The sequence below is a fragment of the Lepidochelys olivacea genome (assembly GCF_965140295.1).
Source record: "Lepidochelys olivacea isolate rLepOli2 genome assembly, chromosome: 10".
Lineage (NCBI taxonomy): Eukaryota > Metazoa > Chordata > Testudines > Cheloniidae > Lepidochelys > Lepidochelys olivacea.
The window spans coordinates 35,418,743-35,438,157 of NC_140420.1; the positions used below are offsets into that span (position 1 = coordinate 35,418,743).

Consider the following 19,415-nt stretch of genomic DNA (forward strand, 5'->3'; position numbering starts at 1 on the left):
TCTCCTGCTGATAATAGCTCATCTTAATTAATTAGCCTCTTACTCCACTTTTTCATGTTCTCTGTATGTATATGTATATCTTCTTAGTATATGGTCCATTCTATGCATCCGGTGAAGTGGGCTGTAGCCCATGAAAGCTTATGCTCAAATAAATTTGTTAGTCTCTAAGGTGCCACAAGTACTCCTGTTCTTTTTGTATCACCTGGTGAAATTAATAGGCACCAGGTTTAAAACAAACAAAAGAAAATATTTCTTCATACAACGTATAGTCAGCCTGTGGAATGCTTTGCCAGGGGATGTTGTGAAGGCCAAGACTATAACAGGGTTCAAAAAAGAACTAGATAAATTCATGGAGCATAGGTCCATCAATGGCTATTAGCCAGGATGGGCAGGGATGCAAAACTATGCTCTGAAGTGTCCCTAACCTCTGTTTGCCTGAGCTGAGAATGGGCAACAGGGTATGTATCACTTGATGATTACCCGTTCTCCCTCTGAAGCACCTGGCACTGGCCACTGTCAGAAGACAGGATACTGGGCTAAATGGACCATTGGTCTGACCCAGTGTGGCCATATGTATGTTCCAGGTTGTTGGCCTTTTTCCCCATTAGATGCCCCTGTGTGGTCCTCCTAACCCGTATGATAATGATGTCTATTGAAAGCATTTTTTAATGGGTGCCGGTTCTGTGTTTTCTGCTGGAGCTTTGAGTTTGCCTTTTAGTAAATGGCTTATGAGAGATTCTCTGTGAGATTTCTCTGGAGACTTATCCGTGGGAGGAGGATGGAAAGAACACAGAGAGAACATCCCATAGTCAATGTGGCTCAAGAGGCACTGATGACTCTTACTTGGCAATGAAACAGAGGAGTTAGAGATGAAAAGATCTAGCAGCCCGGCCCTGAGGGCCTGAGCAGGATCGCCTTCCGTGCTTTGTTCCCATTCAAATGACACATGCAAGGACTCTTTCCAAAGTCTGGTAGATCTCACTGTTAGGAAGCTTTTATTGAGCTTACATTTTACTTTTCTTAGTTTCATTCTATTGCTTCTAATTACATCCCCAGCCTAAACAATTCCTCTCCATTACACCCGTCAGATACTGCCGACTGTTATCACATCCTCATTAGGCCTCGCTTAGCCAAGCTTAAATTTTAGCTCTCTCAGTCCTCCAGTGTAAGCCAGTGCCTGCAGCCTCTATTATTTTTTGTTGCTTCTCTCTTGGATCCCTCTAATGTGTCAATATCTCTCTGGTAATACAGTGCTCAGAAGCAAACGCACGTTTCTGCTGTGATCTTTCCAACAGAGCCTTGATGTAAACATCCCACGCGCTCGACAGAGTAATTTATAGGTTATAGTACATACAAGAATCACTTCACCAACCACCAAAATGCAGCTCCTTCTGGGGTGGGACATGGCAGCTGTTTAACAACACCATCATATGATGAGAGACACAAACAGCTGCCCCAGGTCTTGATAGGGATGGAGCATGTCCTTCTGCCTGATATGTCCTTTTGCTGATGCCAGAGTATGAGTCTCCCCTCTGGTTCCTAACAACAGGAGGTAGGACTGGGATCCCTCATACAAAATCTTTCTTTCTCTTTTCCAGGCTGCCAAGAAGCTGGAGGCTGCTACTGGTCAGCGATGCCTGCCTCTTTCTCTAGACGTCCGGCAGCCTCAAACCATCCTGGCAGCGGTGGACGAGGCTGTGAAAGAGTTTGAACGAATTGACATCCTCGTTAACAGTGAGTTGCTTGCGAATCGGGGGAAGTGACAGGATTTTACAAACCCATGTGTTTCAGGGAACAAACTCATGACCAACTGAGGGTCGGGAAGAAATTTGCCCCCCTATGGAGGCAGTGTTCTGTTAATGTCTGGGTGCATTGCTGTCACAGGTACCATCGTCTGAATGCTGGTCACACTGGAAACAGGATGCTGGACTAGAAGGAATATTGCTCTCTTCTGGGCAAAGCTTCCTATGCTCTCACTGCCCTGTGGGAGCCTGCAGTGCCAAGTGACACGAGAGGCTGGGAATACTGGTCTCATGGAGGTAGCGGACTGACAACTGTCTGCCAGAAAATGAAGCGAGGAAGGGAGCAGTCAAGCCTCATTCCCAACCCAGCAGAGTTCCCTACTCATCTCTGTTTGACTCTATCCTGTTCTGTATCGCCCACTTAAGCAGCAATTTAAGCAGCCCCTGCTTGGCTGATCTGGAAATCGATTGCAGCCAACCCTTTGATACCCAATTGTCCCAGTAGCGTTCTTCCTCAAGAGCCCTGGTGTGGTCACCCGGGGCACTGCTTCTCTCTGAACAATGAGCCCTTCACCCAGTTCTGGGATATGCTCAGCTACTGTATGTAAAAGTGTATCCCTGCCTGAAAGGTCTGTGAGCAGCTAGCTGCTCTGCTGCCCCAGAGAGCTAGGGACTCCAAAGCAGATGCTGTAAGACTTTGGGGACTTTCCTGAATAGCACAGTAGAGGCCTGAGGGGCACTCTTAAAAATGTCTTTCGCTAACTAAAGTGGGGGCAGCTAAGGCAAGTTACAGTGCCTCACCTAAACTGAGGAGCCAGAAGCCATTAGAAGTTGCACAGGGCAGCCTGTGTCAGTGTGGCTCTGGATTGGTAGTCTTGAGGTGGATCGTGTGTTCTCTATATAGTGAACAGTTAGGAGGATTGTACACGTGCACACACATCCTGTCCCTGCTTCAGAGGAAGGGAGGGAGCAGCACCCTATGCCCACCTAGTAATAGATCATAGCAGTCTCACTCCCCCGCTCCCCACTGACTGTGCCCCTGGATGCTCTCCCTCTCCAGATGCTGCTGGTAATTTCCTGTGCCCGGCCAGTGCTTTGTCCTTCAGTGCCTATAAGACAGTGATCGACATTGACACCCTTGGCACCTTCAATGTCTCCAAAGTGCTCTATGAGAAATGCTTGCGGGTAAGTTCATCCTACATCAGGGAATGTGCTGCTGGAAAGTCTGTCATGTTGATAAGGAGCGTGTCTTGGGTCCTACCATGAATAAGCTATTAATAAAATCTTTGCTTGCTATTACAGCGTTAAACAGTTACTGTGTGGTCTGGGGTTCAAGGGCATGTTATCACCAGTGACCCCCTTTGTACCAATCACCTCTGAAAAAATCTCTTTAACCTTTTATTAAAGCACAAAGAACAGTGAAAGCATTTGAAATGTAATGTATTAATTGTCACACTGTTCCTTAGTCCCTTTCCCTTCAACTGCAGAGAGTCTTTTATGGGGGAACCCCCCTGTTTGCCAGGCGTTTAGATTGGGGGGGTGGAGGACAGGGAGAGAGAGAGAAAGGGTTAACTTTGGATAGTCTATTGAAGTCCAGTCCTGTTTCCCTTGGACAAAACAAGATGAACACGCGCTTGTATCCATCCTTTCAGAAAGCAACTGCAAAGATCCTTTCCCTAGCCCATTGCTCTGACCACATCACCCCTCTCTCTTTCCATTACTCCCCTGGATCCCTCTTCTCTAGCACAGGGGTCTCCAAACTTTTTGAATCGCGCACACCCCAGGGCCAACTCTGGGGAATCAAAAAAACAAAAGAGCTGCCACCGGCGTGCCACCGAAGACGGAGCGGGGAGAGCCGAGCTGCCGCCGGTGTGCCGCCAAAGACGGAGCGGAGAGAGCCAAGCTGCCGCCGGCGCGCCGCCGAAGACGGAGCGGGGAGAGCTGAGCTGCCGCCGGGCGCACCGCCGAAGACGGAGCGGGGAGAGCCGAGCTGCCGCCGGGCGTGCCGCCGAAGACGGAGTGGAGAGAGCCGAGCTGCCGCCGGCGCGCCGCCGCTGCCGCAGCGGGGAGTACTGAGCTGCCACCAGCACGCCGCCGAAGACGGACCAGGGAGAGGCAAGCTGCCACCACTGTGCCACCGAAGACAGAGCGGGGAGAGCCGAGCTGCCGCCAGCGTGCCACCTAAGACGGAGCGGGGAGAGCCGAGCTGCCACCGGCGTGCCGCCGAAGACGGAGCGGGAGAGCCGAGCTGCCGCCGGCGTGCCGCCGAAGACGGAGCGGGGAGAGCCGAGCTGCCGCCGGCGCGCCGCCGAAGACGGAGCGGGGAGAGCCAAGCTGCCGCCGGGCGTGCCGCCGAAGACGGAGCGGGGAGAGCCGAGCTGCCGCCGAAGGTGGAGCGGGGAGAGCCGAGCTGCCGCTGGCGTGCCGCCAAAGACGGAGCGGGGAGAGCCGAGCTGCCGCCGGCGTGCCGCCGAAGACGGAGCAGGGAGAGCCGAGCTGCCGCTGGCGTGTCGCCGAAGACGGAGTGGGGAGAGCCAAGCTGCCGCCGGCGTGCCGCCGAAGACGGAGCGGGGAGAGCCGAGCTGCTGCCGGCACGCCGCCGAAGACGGACCAGGGAGAGGCAAGCTGCCGCCACTGTTCCACCGAAGACGGAGCGGGGAGAGCCGAGCTGCCGCCACTGTGCCACCGAAGACGGAGCGGGGAGAGCCGAGCTGCCGCCGGTGTGCCTCCGAAAACAGAGCGGGGAGAGCCGAGCTGCCGCCGGCGCGCCGCTGAAGAATCAAAGGTCCCGGAGCGCTGCTGCCACCGTGCCAGCAGTGCTCATTTGGCGGCGCTCCTCCTTCCGCACACCCCCACAGATGGTCGTGCGCACCCCCTGGGGTGCGTGCATCCCACTTTGGAGACGACTAGCATATCAAACATAAGCCCTTGCCATCACTTCCAAGGCCCTGCTCAGCCCAGTCCCGCCCCACCTATCATCTCTTATCCAGTATCGAAAGGCTAATTTCAGCCCACAGCGGACCCACGATGGCAACCTCCATCGCCCACTCGTTAAACTTTCCAACAAGCCCCTTTGTGCTTTCTGCCAGGTTGCCCCTCCTGCTTGGGAGGAGCTCCCCTTAAACACTCCCAAAGCAGCTGCCTCCTCCTCCACCAAACCCTTCCTTAGAACTCCCCTTTGCCATGATGCGTACAAAACACTTGACAGTGGTTAGGCTGCTGGTGTGCTAAGACCACAGCCAATCATGCTGATTAATCTTGTCTCATTGGCAGCCCCATTTTATATCACCTCTGTCTCCTCGTGTCTTTCCTGTAACTTCCATCCTCGCAGAAGTGATCGGAGCAGCAGAACTTTCCCCAGACACAGCCATTCACCTGTGACAGTGAATGTGGTTTGGGCGGCCTCTAGAAAGTGGCTGCCTGCAAAATGTGGGTTGTGCGTAATTCTGGGGAGAGGGTGACCTTGACTTAGGAGAAGTAGATGGAGGGAGGCGACATGAGCCAGTGAAACACTGATTCTCTTTCTCATCCCAAATCCTTCCAGCTCCTTCACTTTTCCTTGAGGCCTCTAATCTTCTGCCATCTCCTGCCTCCTCTGGGTGCTTATACCTTTCTAGAAACGGGCTGCAGATTGTTCTGGAATGTTCCAGCATAGCCCGGAATGAGAGCTGTCCTATGCAGATCCCAAGGAGGGAGGTGTTCAGAGAGCCAGGCAGAGATGGCAGAGCCACAAGAGTTGGGCAGACAATCCCCATTCATCACCAGACCAGTTTTGCCTTCAGGGTATTTCTCTGGTCAGTCTCTCTGTTCCATCCCATGCCCAGGTCCTGTTGCCCCAGCAGATGATATCTCTGCTCTGTTCCCTAACTCCCTGTCTTGTTTATCCAGGACCATGGCGGGGTTATAGTTAACATCACAGCGACTTTGAGCTACAGAGGACAGGCTCTCCAGGTGCATGCTGGGACAGCTAAGGCGGCTGTAGGTACAGTAAACACACCTGATCCATTTGGTTCCTTTTTGTGTCTTTTCAAGCTGCCAAAGCCCAGCCAACATACTGGTTCTTTCAGAGCCTCTGATGGAGAGGCTTGGAAGAACAATACTAGGATCTTGCATAGTACTCCCCTTGGTACAGATAGGCTGAGTCAAGCCCAGAGCTCTGCGGCACCCTCCCTGACCAGGCTAAGAGGGGTACTCAGCCTGGCTCTCTAGGGTGGCTTAACCAGTTATTCCCCCCTTGTGCAATCTCTGTACTTGCCGCTTTCCAGGATGTGACATTGCAGAAAAATTGTGATGACACAGGATGATGCATTCTGGGATACCGTCAGCAAACCGTGGTTGTGCAGAAAGGAGAAATAACTGAAAGGAGACTAATGAAAGCTGGTTTGACTGTGCACCTCCAATCCCCCCACCACCACGCACCCCGACTGCGGAGCCTTCCGCAGATCAGAGCCTAACAGAAACTCACTACTAAGGGCCAATCCAAAGCCCATTGGAATCACTGGGAGCATTTTCACAGCCTTCAGTGGGGTTTGGATCTTGCTCTGAGTGACTTGCCAGGGTCACATTGAGCTGGTGACAGCATTATGTTTAGAACCCAGGCCTGTGCCGGGCTCAGTCCAGCAGACCACACTATGCTGCCAGTCTCCCCAGCTTGTTAATGCCAGACGACGTTAGTCACATGGCCTGTGGGACACAAGCACAAACTCACACGTTGTCAGGGCGACTGCTGGGATCAGCTGGCAGATGGCAGTGATAAAAGGCCCTCCGTCAGCAGGCAGGCACAGCTCTTTGAAGGGGGTATCTACAGAAGGCCAGCTGCTTCCCCAGTCCTGTGCATTCTGACTCCTCTTCTTCATTCAGACGCTCAGCACCCGTCGTATGCCTGATCTGCCCTCCCCGGCCCTGCCAGTAGTGCTCAGTGCTGACTTGCAGCAGCCGTGCTATTCCAGCCTGTCCCCCTGCCCCCCAGACCTCTGCTATTCCAGCTCTGGATACACCATCTCCTCCACAGCGCTGCCTAAGCCCCTCAGTCCTGACCCACAGGACCCTCTGCTAGTCAATCCCGACCACTTTCACTCCTTTGCTTTTAAACATAAGAACATAAGAATGGCCATACTGGGTTAGACCTAAGGTCCATCCAGCCCAGTATCCTGTCTACCGACAGTGGCCAATACCAGGTTCCCCAGAGGGAGTGAACTTAACAGGTAATAATCTAGTGATCTCTCTCCTGCCATCCACCTTCACCCTCTGACAAACAGAGGCTAGGGACACCATTCCTTACCCATCCTGGCCAATAGCCATTAATGGACTTAACCTCCATGAATTTATCCAGTTCTCTTTTAAACCCTGTTATAGTCCTAGCCTTCACAACCTCCTCAGGCAAGGAGTTCCACAGGTTGACTGTGCGTGGAGTGAAGAAGAACTTCCTTTTATTTGTTTTAAACTTGCTACCCATTAATTTCATTTGGTGGCCCCTAGTTTTTAATATTATGGGAATAAGTAAATAACTTTTCCTTATCCACTTTCTCCACACCACTCATGATTTTATGTACTTCTATCATATCCCCCCTTAGTCTCCTCTTTTCCAAACTGAAAAGTCCTAGCCTGTTTAATCTCTCCTCATATGGGACCCATTCCAAACCCCTAATCATTTTAGTTGCCCTTTTCTGAACCTTTGCTAATGTCAGTATATCTTTTTTGAGATGAGGGGACCACATCTGTACGCAGTATTCAAGATGTGGGCACACCATGGATTCATATAAGGGCAATAAGAGATTCTCCGTCTTATTCTCTATCCCTTTTTTTAATGATTCCTAACATCCCATTTGCTTTTTTGACCGCCGCTGCACACTGCATGGATGTGTTCAGAGAACTATCCACAATGACTCGAAGATCTTTCTCCTGATTAATTATAGCTAAATTAGCCCCCATCATATTGTATGTATAGTTGGGGTTATTTTTTCCAATGTGCATTACTTTACATTTATCCACATTAAATTTCATTTGCCATTTTGTTGCCCAATCACTTAGTTTTGTGAGATCTTTTTGAAGTTCTTCACAGTCTGCTTTGGTCTTAACTATCTTGAGCAGTTTAGTATAATCTTCAAACTTTGTCACCTCACTGTTTACCCCTTTCTCCAGATCATTTATGAATAAGTTGAATAGGATTGGTCCTAGGACTGACCCTTAGGGAACACCACTAGTTACCCCTCTCCATTCTGAAAATTTACCATTTATTCCTACCCTTTGTTCCCTGTCTTTTAACCAGTTCTCAGTCCATGAAAGGATCTTCCCTTTTATCCCATGACAATTTAATTTACATAAGAGTCTTTGGTGAGGGACCTTGTCAAAGGCTTTCTGGAAATCTAAGTACACTATGACCCCTGGATCCCCCTTGTCCACATGTTTGTTGACTCCCTTCAAAGAACTCTATTAGATTAGTAAGACATGATCTCCCTTTACAGAAACAATGTTGACTTTTGCCCAACAATTTATGTTCTTCTATGTGTCTGACAGTTTTACTAGTTTCAGCTAATTTGCCCGGTACTGACATTAGACTTACCGGTCTGTAATTGCCAGGATCACCTCTAGAGCCCTTCTTAAATATTGGCGTTACATTAGGTATCTTCCAGTCATCGGGTACAGTAGCTGACATAAAGGACAGTTTACAAACCATACTTAATAGTTCCGCAATTTCACATTTGAGTTCTTTCAGAACTCTTGGGTGAATGCCATCTGGTCCTGGTGACTTGTTACTGTTAAGTTTCTCAATTAATTCCAAAACCTCCTCCAGTGACACTTCAATCTGTGACATTTCCTTAGATTTGTCACCTACAAAAGACGGCTCAGGTTTGGGAATCTCCCTAACATCCTCAGCCGTGAAGACTGAAGCAAAGAATTCATTTAGTTTCTCTGCAATGACTTTATCGTCTTTAAGTGCTCCTTTTGTATCTCGATCGTCCAGGGGCCCCACTGGTTGTTTAGCAGGCTTCCTGCTTCTGATGTACTTAAAAAACATTTTGTTATTACCTTTAGAGTTTTTGGCTAGCTGTTCTTCAAACTCCTTTTTGGCTTTTCTTATTACATTTTTACATTTCATTTGGTAGTGTTTATGCTCCTTTCTATTTACTTCACTAGGATTTAACTTCCACTTTTTAAAAGATGCCTTTTTATCTCTCCCTGCTTCTTTTACATGGTTGTTAAGCCACAATGGCTCTTTTTTAGTTCTTTTACTGTGTTTTGTAATTTGGGGTATACATTTAAGTTGAGCCTCTATTATGGTGTCTTTGAGAAGTGTCCATGCAGCTTGCAGGGATTTCACTCTACTCACGGTACCTTTTAATGTCTGTTTAACTAACCTCCTCATTTTTGCATAGTTCCCCTTTCTGAAATTAAATGCCACAGTGTTGGGCTGCTGAGGTTTTCTTTCCACCACAGGAATGTTAAATGTTATTACATTATGGTCACTGTTTCCAAGCGGTCCTGTTACAGTTACCTCTTGGACCAGATCCTGCGCTCCCCTCGGGACTAGATCGAGAGTTGCCTCTCCCCTTGTGGGTTCCTGTACCAGCTGCTCCAAGAAGCAGTCATTTAAAGTATCAAGAAATTTTGTCTCTGCATTTCGTCCTGAGGTGACACGTACCCAGTCAATGTGGGGATAACTGAAATCCCCCACGATTATTGAGTTTTTTATTTTGATAGCCTCTCTCATCTCCCTTAGAGTTTCATCATCACTATCGTTGTCCTGGTCAGGTGGTCAATAATAGATCCCTACGGTTATATTCTTATTAGAGCATGGAATTACTATCCATAGAGATTCTATGGAAAATGTGGATTTAAGATTTTTATTTCATTTGATTCTACATTTTCTTTCACATATAGTGCCACTTCTCCCCCCCACCCCCGGCACGACCTGTTCTGTCCTTCTGATATATTTTGTACCCCAGAATGATTGTGTCCCATTGATTGTCCTCACTCCACCAGGTTTCTGTGATGCCTATTATGTCAATATCCTCCTTTAACACGAGGCACTCTAGTTCACCCATCTTATTATTTAGACTTCTAGCATTTGTGTACACGCACTTTAAAAACTTGTCACTGTTTATTTGTCTGCCCTTTTCTGATGCGTCAGATTCTTTATGTGAATGTTTCTCATCTGATCTGGCCCATACGTTATCCTCTTCCATCCTCTCCTCCTGACTAAACCCTAGAGAATCTCTGTCAATAGACTCTTCTCTAAGAGAGGTCTCTGCCTGATCCACGTGCGCCTCTGCAGCAATTGGCTTCCCCCATCTCTTAGTTTAAAAACTGCTCTGCAACCTTTATAATGTGAAGTGCCAGCCATCTGGATCCAATTTGGTGTAGGTGGAGCCCATCCTTCCTGTATAGGCTCCCCCATCCCCAAAGTTTCCCCAGTTCCTAATAAATCTAAACCCCTCCTCTCTACACCATTGTCTCATCCATGCATTGAGACTCTGAAGCTCTGCCTGCCCTCCTGGCCCTGCGTGTGGAACTGGTAGTATTTCTGAGAATGCCACCATAGAGGTCTTGGATTCAGTCTCTTTCCTAGCAGCCTAAATTTGGCCTCCAGGATGTCTCTCCTACCCTTCCCTACGTCATTGGTACCTACATGTACCACGACCACCGGCTCCTCCCCAGCACTACACATAAGTCTATCTAGATGCCACGAGAGGTCCGCAACCTTTGCACCAGGCAGGCAAGTCACCATACAGTTCTCCCCATCATCACAAACCCAGCTATCTATGTCTCTAATGATTGAATCTCCCTTTACTAACACCTGCCTTTTCCTAATGACTGGAGTTCCCTCCCCCCGGAGAGGTAACCTCAGTGCGAGAGGATACCCCAACATCATCTGGAAGGAGGGTCCCAACTATGGGAAGGTTTCCCTCTATTCCTGTTGACCGCTCTCCTTCTCTGGGGCTTTCATCCTCCTTAACAGTGCAGGGGCTGTCTGACCGGAAGTGGGACAAATGTACAGTGTCCCGGAAAGCTTCATCGACATACCTTTCTGCCTCCCTTAGCTCCTCCAGTTCTGCCACCTTGGCCTCCAAAGCCCATACATGTCTCTGAGGGCCAGGAACTCCTTGCACCGAATGCACACTTAGACGCCACCTGCCCACAGGGCAGGTATCATACATGCTACACTGAATGCAATAAACAGGACAGCCCCCACTCTGCTGCTGGGCTTCTGCCTGCATTTTCTCCTACAGCTACCTAGGTTAATGATAGGGTTTTGTTTAAATCAAGAAGTTTTGATGATAGTTTAGTTTAAAGGTTTTAAAGAATGGCAAGTGTACCTCACCCCCTTCCCACTCCCCTTCCACACTCCCTCTCAAAACTCCCCGTTAGCAGTCCCTGGTCGCTTGCTCACTGCTTTATAAAGCCCTGGCCTTCTTGAAAGCGCTGCCCCCTGACTAAGGCTCAGCCAGTGAGCAGAGGCTTCTAGATTTCAAAGCCAGTGAGCAGAGGCTTCTAGATTTCAAACCTTGTTTAGAAGCTCACAGCTTCCAACTGCCGGCCACAGCACACAGTCCTTCAAACAAACAAAAACAAACAGACAGAGAAACACAAGCTCAGCATACAGCAAGTAACCCACAAACACACACTACAGATAGCCACTTACTCCAAGAGTCTTATATTTGCTCCTCCTTCACCTGGAGAACTCCCTCTCAAAACTTCCTGTTAGCAGTCCCTGTTCGCAAAGACCTACACTCCCCACCTCTGCCTCTCGTTCCAACCGGCGGCTCCCTCTGTTCACTCTGAAATCCCTTCACTGTTTTTGCTCTGTTTTTCATTCTGCTTTGAATGTCCTTCCTCCCAGATGCAATGACCAGGCACCTGGCAGTGGAGTGGGGGCCCAACAACATCCGTGTCAACAGTCTGGCACCAGGCCCCATTGCGGGCACCGAGGGATACCGGCGACTCGGTAAGGGGCTCTCAGAGAAGTCCCCAGGTGGAGGCTTCTCCTGAGAGCTCGGGCTCTCTCTGATTAGTGCAACTATATGTGTGTAAGGGGGGAGTTTAGATGGTGTACCAGCCCCCCAGAGCTCAGAATGCTGCCTCTGCCAAACCCTGACCAGCGTCGTGCTGCAAGCCCTGATGCTCGCAGGCCCCCTCTTGTGGTGAAGCTGGGCAGGGACTTTGCACCACTTCGTTAGTTTACCCTGTGGCCACAGGGGCAAGTATTGGTCCCTCTGCTTAGCCGCTGAGATTCTCACCCTGGGTGCTGTACAAAGGCTTGTTTCTTGCCCTCAGTGTTGTCCTGCAGTGTCACAACAGGTGGTCTAGCCCTACCTGTGCTGCCCCAGCCGACTGGCCTGTGTATGGAAACATTGGGTATATTTCTGTGATAATTAAGAGACCATCAAGGTCATGAGGTCACCTAATCCACCCTCCCTGCCGCAGGATTGTTTCCTTGTCTGTATTCTTCAGGTATCTGTCCTGTCCTAAGCAAGGGGCTTCCACCATCTCCAGGGGAGGCTGCTCCCCAGGCTAAGAGAGCTCCTTGGTAGAACTCTTTCTTGCTCTTCAGCCTAGATCTTCTCTTCCTCAATCTCCCCCCTTTGCCCATGGGCAGATCCTCGTGTATGTTTCTGCATCTGCTCTAGTTTCTTAGTGTGGCTCCATCAGTGTAGTATCTGGGCTCCTTGTAGCAACCAAACAATGCCAGCCAGTTGCAGCCTTTTGCCCTGGGTAGGGGAACAGCCTCCTGATGGGTAAAGAGCCTGAGGGCCTCAGCTTGTTTTGTTCTCTCTATAGGTGGTGCTCGTGCAGAAGCGGACAGCTACTTTGATACAGTGCCCCTCCATAGGGCAGGGAATAAGACGGAGATTGCCCACAGTGTGCTGTACTTGGCGAGCCCCTTGGCATCCTATGTGACTGGCACAACCCTGGTGGTGGATGGGGGAAGCTGGCTGACCTCCCCTAACAACTTCCCTGCGCTGTTGGGTATTGCATCACACTCTGCTAAGCTCTAGGTGACGTGTATTTCCCCCTCTGTGGGACTAGATGCGCCGTCCGGACCTAATGTTTGAACACCTCTTGGTATGCTGCAGGCAAACCAGCAACTTTGGCACAAGGGTGTTGTCCCAGGCATGGTGCATTCAGAGTGAGTGCGTTCAGGGTCACAGGCATTGAGGGTCACCACGCACTCATCAGCAGCTGGCATGGTAGTCCTGGGCTTTCCTTGCCAGGCAGGGGTCAGGGCTGTGTTGCACTGGTCAGTGGTTGGAGTGGACCCCATGCTGCCTGTTGGTCACACTGCTTTTCTTGTCCGTGCCTCCCCACTGCACATCTGGTTAATAGCTGTCACCATTTTCCTGGTGCTGTAGTTAGATGGGGTGAGGGTGGGGTCACATCGCAGAGGAGCCTCTACCCTTCCCATGTAGACTTTCCAAGATCAGCAATATGAAATACCTTGTGCTGCGGTGATTCATGAGCAGATTCTTCGTAGCCCAGGGCCACAGACTGAAGGTGTGTTTGGCTCCCAAGTGTGTGGGACCTCTCCAAAGGTCCGGAAGGCTTGCAAAAACTCATCTGGGATACCTCCCCTGCCCAAAGAGTTCCAGGCTAGGCTTCTTGAGAAAAGGCCGGGCAAATAGTTAGGAAGCACAAATGTGTGGTTATTAAATCTGCAGTCTCCCTCCCAAAACCCACAGGGCAGGGCCACGTGGGAGAAATTCCAGGCCAGCTGGTTTCGTCTGGGCACAATTAGAAAGCGTGTGTGTGAGAGGTTGCACAATGGAGCTTTGGCCAGTTCCACCAGCACAGGATCTGCCCCCAGGTGTTCAAAGAGGGCCAAGCCACGTAATACAAAGTGGTGTAAAGGACAATGGCACCAATCTGCCAGGAGGGGCTGGTGCATGCTTGCCCATTGAGTTGGGTGCATCGTTGGCAGTGGGAATTAATCCTTGGGCCTCTGGATCTTAAAGCAGGAGCGGCACTGACTGAGCTAAAAGGCCAAGCTCTGTTAGCCAAGGCTGATGTAGGCTCATCTTTCACTATATGTGGCCCAGCCACACTAGGGGGGACAGAGCCCCACACTGAGTGAGCTGCCCACATTCACAGAATGCCCAAGGAGCTATTAGTTACAGCTGCAGGTGGCAGACCCAGGCTCGCCTGATTCAGAGCTGGGATTTGGACCTGGGTCTCCCATGTCCTGGGCGATGGGCCCTGATCACCAGGCTGCAGAGTCAGTCTCCTTTTGGCCCAAAGAATATTTTGTTATGTGTACAAAGTGGAATAGCTCCAAGAGAAGAGATTAACTGACTCTTAAGCCCAGTGGTTATGAACTGCGCTGGTGGGTGGTATCCCTCCCTCTGTCCCCCGCAGGCTGCCCACCATTTAACAAATCATTTTGGGAGGTCTTGGTCAAAACAAAAATAAATTTTGAAAGCTCTAAATGTTTGGTGAAAGAGAGCTGTGGTTTTCCAGCCAGCTCAGGGCTGTTCATCTGGCACCTGTAACTAGCACCATTGGCCCCTGGAGAAGGTGTGTCCTTGCTAAGTAATGAGGTGCCTTTTCCGTCTGCTCTGACTGCAGGCTCACTGTGCAGAGACACGTGTAGGTGTCAGCCTCCCCTGCCCCCTCTCTCCGTCCTGGCCCTCTCTCACCTTGCCAAACCCACGGACTGTATAGTTGCATCATGATTTTCAACAACCCAGATCAGCTCTGAGGCACACAGGACTAATCAGAGACCCACACAGAAGTATCCCCTGTTTATTTTGTAATGTTACCTAACCAAACAACACACCAACAGTTGGAAGGGAGGGGCTTGTCCTGTCTCGAAGGGCCCATGTTATGTTAATCAGAACCCACGTTAATTAAGAGGCTTGCCTGAACATTTACTCTGTATTCAGAGTATGGGGAAGGTACACTCTGTTATTTATCCCAAAGAGGTTTAAGCCGTGCTTTAAGCACAAATCTCTAGGCAGTCTGAACTGTGGAGCTGCCATGGCACCTCCACAATAAGCTACTGAAGTTGTTTGAATGAGGGGGCTCCCTCCCTGCCCGGTCCCCATCCCCCAGTGCTCTTTTTGAGCTCTGCCTTGATCTAGGCCAGTCCATGATGGATTTCACGTCAGTTTCATTCCTTGACTTCCATTCTGTCTTACAGATCATTGGGCCATGGAAGTGAAGAAAGACAAATGATGGACGACCAGGGACTGACAGGACGCTGAGCAAACACTACGGCTTTGGACATCCCTATGACACAGGGTCAGGGAACAGCTATGACCTCTGGCCATCAGCCGTTGGGATGACCTTGCTGGGGCAAAAGTGAAAATGGCAAAGTTGAAGATTCAATGTATGTCTTGGTGGGGGTGGGATTAGCGGTGGGGGTGGGGGGGAAGGGTCACTACAAGAGTCCTGTCCAGAAGGCAGCTGTTCCCAAGTTTGCTCCTGATTTTATATTTTGAAGCTGGTCTAGCAATAGGTGCAGCTCTGGTGATGGGTCTGTGGGGGGAAGGTGGGTTGCTGGAGCCTTGCTCCCCTTCACTTTACTGTTTTCATTCCTGTTACATCAAACCCCTTGTTTTTCTGCTGAGTTACCTTGGTAATGCCAGAGAGCAGCCCTGCTACCCCTCTGTCTCGATTCCCAGCTGATTTTTCCCAGCTTTAACCTATAAACTGCTGGTATCTTTCCACATTACTGGTGGATACCTTCATCTGGGCAGATGTTCTCTGCAGATGGGTGTTCCAGGCAGCCAGAGGGTTAAGCAGCATGTTGCCCTTTCCCGTTGCAGACTCAGTTCACTCCCATTCGAGAGCTGAAGGCAGCAGTGATCTGCTCCTGAAACTTGCACCCAGCTTGCAAACTGATCTCTCTGTGGCGCATGCCGCCTGAGGCCAGCCCTGAATCTCCATTCCCCTCCTGCACTTAGATGGGCTAGTGACCATCCAGAGTGTGCCCCGTGAACAGGCGAGAGTCCGTATTCCCACCATTAAAAATCGCCCTCAGCAAGCTGCAAATGTCCACCTCCCACTGATAGCAGCACGTGCCCTGCTACCGTTCATCCTGTCGTGGATGTGAGCCAGCTCACCAGCACTGCTCTACTGTCACAGTCTTCTGTACGCTCCAGCGCTCAGGAGTGGTATTCAGCAGCCCAGACCCTTGCATGCTGAGGCACCCCAGCACAGCAGGGGTGAGACTCCGCAGCAGTTTCATACACTCTGGGGTGATGCTACTGAGTTATGAAAACAATCAGTACAATGTCTACCATGCTCCTTGTGCGATTCACTAAGTGGGCCTTCAGTCTCTGGGTGCTGGTGTGCCCAGAACTCCCATTCATCTCCACTAGAGTCATAGGTACGCAGCACCTTGGAAAATCAGAGCCTGTGAATTTTTATTTTTATTGCGCTGCAGGTTCGTGTCTCACCAGTGCATCATTGTACTACAGATGCTGGAGGAAGCAAGAGGTTCTGGCACTTGGGGAAATGTGCAGCAGGCAGTTTGGGCTCTAGGATAAGCACCAAAGCCAAATGATCAAAAGAGTGGTAGTGAAATAGTGAATGTGGACAATGGGATCTTAATAGTGTATATTTCACACACACCACTGAAATGGATGGGGCAGTTCACACCTCTCTGCCTGTGGTTTCAGGCTGCCTGCACACTCAGGTAGACAACACATCAGTTATGCTCAATTCACATTTGAAAGACGAGTTCTTATGGTTGCAAAGAAAAAGAAGCTTTGCTGTTTATTTGAGCTTTGCTGCTGGATCCAGGATTCTGCTTTGTGCAATGGGGCCCTGACGGTGGCAATTAGGGTATATCTACACTTGAAACACTACGGCGGTACAGCTGAAGTGGTTCCATGTGGACAACAGCGACGGGAGGGGTTCTCCCATCAACTGATGGAATCCACCTCCCATGAGGCAGGAGCTAAGGCAACAGGAGAACTCTGCCGTTGATCTAGCGTCGTCCACACCAGGCTTAGGTTGGCTTAACTGTGTCACTCAGGGGTGTGGATTTTTCACACCCCCTTGAGAAACATGGCTATCCCTATATAGGTTTTCAGTGTAGACTGGCCGTTACAGACAGTAACTGGTCCTGCTGCCATCCTGTGGGTTAGGTCTGGATTATCAGCCCCATTTCACATGTGAGGCTATGAGGCAGAGAGAGAGGGAAAGCAACTTGCCCAAGGTCACTCAAGGCGTGAGGGTCAGATCCAGCATTAGGACTCCCTGAGCAGTTCCTGATTCCTAGCCCTGTATTTAAACAGCTAGAACACATGGGACACATCTGGCTCAGGATAAAGAGGTTATAACAATGGGAGGTAACTAGCCAGCCAGCAGCGTGTCCTTGCTTGGACTTACTTGGTAGCAGCAGGTTTAGAATTCTAGTTTTGGTTCAGCACCCAGAGAGAAGGGAAGCACCTTGAAGGAGAGGCCCATGAGGGTGGTTTCTTTGCCTGCCTGTAGTGGGTCTTTGGAAGGATCCCTAATGCCTGTAATACATCAGCCCTTCGCGTGGCTGATCTAGCAGTGGGTTGTATCCCACAGAATATTCTAGCTTTTTCAGATCTAAAACTGACTATTTCTTTTCTGGTTGCCCCAAATCTTCCCTAATGTTCAAAATCAGAGAGGGAGATTTGAAACAAGCATATCCTGCATCTGACCCAGTCTCCACTAGCTCCGAGATTTTCCCAAAAGTCTCCTAGGCCCAGATCCACAAAGCTAGTTAGGCTCCGAACTTCCACAGAAAGCAACAGAAGTTAGGAGCCTAAATACCTTCATGGTCCTAAGCCCTGATCACTCTGTGCCTCAGTTTCTCTATCTGTAAAACGGGGAATGATGGTAGTAGGCTACCTCTCCAGTGTACTGCGAGGATTAACTCCTGCCTGTAAAATGCTTTAAAGAAGAAATCGTTATCTAAGGGCATGGCTACACTTGCAGATGTAGAGCGCTTTGAGTTAAACCAGCCTTCATAGAGAGCAGTAGGGAAAGTGCTGCAGTCTGTCCACACAGACAGCTTCAAGCGCACTGGTGTGGCCACATTTGTGGCACTTGCAGCGGCATTGGGAGCGGTGCATTATGGGCAGCTATCCCAGCATGCAAGTGACTGCAGCGTGCTTTTCAAATGGTGGGGGGTGGAGTGTGACAGGGAGTGTGTTGTGTGTATGTGGGGTGAGAGAGTGGGTTTTTGGGGGGCTGAGAGCATGTCAGCATGGTGTCTTGTAAGTTCAGACAGCAGCAAACCCCCCTCTTCGCCCCCCCACCTCTCTCTCTCCCACACAGCATTCCACACTAATGGTTGCTTTGTCTCGGAGCAGATAAGCAGCCGGCTGTCAGAAATGGAGCTTTCAAAGGGCATTTCCGCATTCCTGCAGCGATTTAAAAACAATGACAAGAGTGGTCACTTGACTTAAGGGGATTATGGGATGTTTGCAGAGGCTGATCAGAGCGCAGTAAAGCAACACCTCATTCACACTGGCGCTGCGGGCGCAGCAAACATTATTCCACTTGCCGAGGTGGAATACCAGCAACGCTGTAGCCGCGGAGTCAGAGCACTCTACGTGCTTTGCCAGTGTGGACGGGTAGTGAGCTAGTGCGCCTGGGGCTCTTTTATTGCACTGTAACTCGCCAGTGTAGCCAAGCCCTAAGTTATCCTAGGTTTGTGTCCAGCAAGCGTTGCTTCTGAGTCCCAGCCTCTCAAGCTATAGCCCAGTACATCAGACCTTTGCATATCTGTGCAGCCCTCAATGGTAGGAAATGAGGTGCAATTCACCACAGCCAGAATCAGTGCAGCACTGTCAGTGCTAGCTGGTCTCTTTAGTCTGGCTGCAGTTAGCAGGGCTCTGAGGCAATGCAGTCAGACCTGTGGAGCAGCTCAGAACTGGATGAGAGCTGAGGCAGAGCCTTTATTGCTGCTGACCGATTGATGTGTTTGAAAACCCACCCCTGCCTCTTGTGATTCTGCTGAGCACAAACTACCTTCTGCCCCGGAGCAACTGGAATGCCAGTCTACCAAATGCCAGAGGTATTGCTTCACCAGTGCTAAATTTCTCAAATATACTCCTGTAATCCTTGAGGGTGGAGGATTCCCGCTGTGCACTGGCCCGGTCCTTGTTAAGGAACCGAACAGAGGAAGAAAATTCTCTCCCTAACAATGGTGCAGATTTGATCGGATACCACTCATCATTGCACCATAGGCAGCAGCCCCTGAATCAGTCTGTGAACCCAGAGAGAACCACAGGGTCTCTGTCCAGCAGCCTCTGTAAAGAATCCTATTTACATCCATTACAACAGAGTCCTGTCTCTTCTGTGTTGCTACAGACAGTACAATCATTAGGTAAATCCAGGGCTGGATTTTGGTGCCCAGCAGGAATAGATCCTTTCTAAATCGACAAATCAGCTGATCGTCCACTGTCCAGTGCATGCTAGCACTGCACCATAGAATAAACTAAATGCCACGCAGAAGGGGTGTGAGTGACTCCTAGAAAGGATTTAGCACAGGGGTGAACAAACTTTTTGGCCTGAGGGCCACATCTGGGAATAGAAATTGTATGGCAGGCCATGAATGCTCACAAAATTGGGGTTGGGGTGTGGGAGGGGGTGAGGGCTCTGGGGTGGAGCTGGGGGTGAGGTGTTTGGGGTGCAGGAGGGTGCGCCAGGCTAGGATCAAGGGGTTCAGACGGCAATAGGGGGATCAGGGCT

At 50.1% G+C, this 19,415-nt stretch overlaps 1 protein-coding gene across 3 annotated transcripts in view; it reads left to right on the top strand.

The window, feature by feature from the left end:
• The window catches only part of DECR2 (2,4-dienoyl-CoA reductase 2), a 34,466-nt gene extending 15,462 nt beyond the window's left edge, over positions 1 to 19,004 (top strand). For 2 of the 3 annotated variants that reach the window (XM_084641022.1, XM_084641024.1), the window contains 7 exons: positions 1,599 to 1,734; positions 2,803 to 2,927; positions 5,631 to 5,724; positions 11,584 to 11,688; positions 12,522 to 12,710; positions 14,878 to 15,066; positions 16,126 to 19,004. In XM_084641022.1, the coding sequence (XP_084497148.1) occupies positions 1,599 to 1,734; positions 2,803 to 2,927; positions 5,631 to 5,724; positions 11,584 to 11,688; positions 12,522 to 12,710; positions 14,878 to 14,912 (684 nt within the window). In that variant the 3' untranslated portion in view covers positions 14,913 to 15,066; positions 16,126 to 19,004. Of the gene's footprint in view, positions 1 to 1,598; positions 1,735 to 2,802; positions 2,928 to 5,630; positions 5,725 to 11,583; positions 11,689 to 12,521; positions 12,740 to 14,877; positions 15,067 to 16,125 lie in introns of all 3 variants that reach the window. The other variant, XM_084641023.1, reaches the window with a different exon arrangement.
• Positions 19,005 to 19,415: the final 411 nt, after the last annotated feature.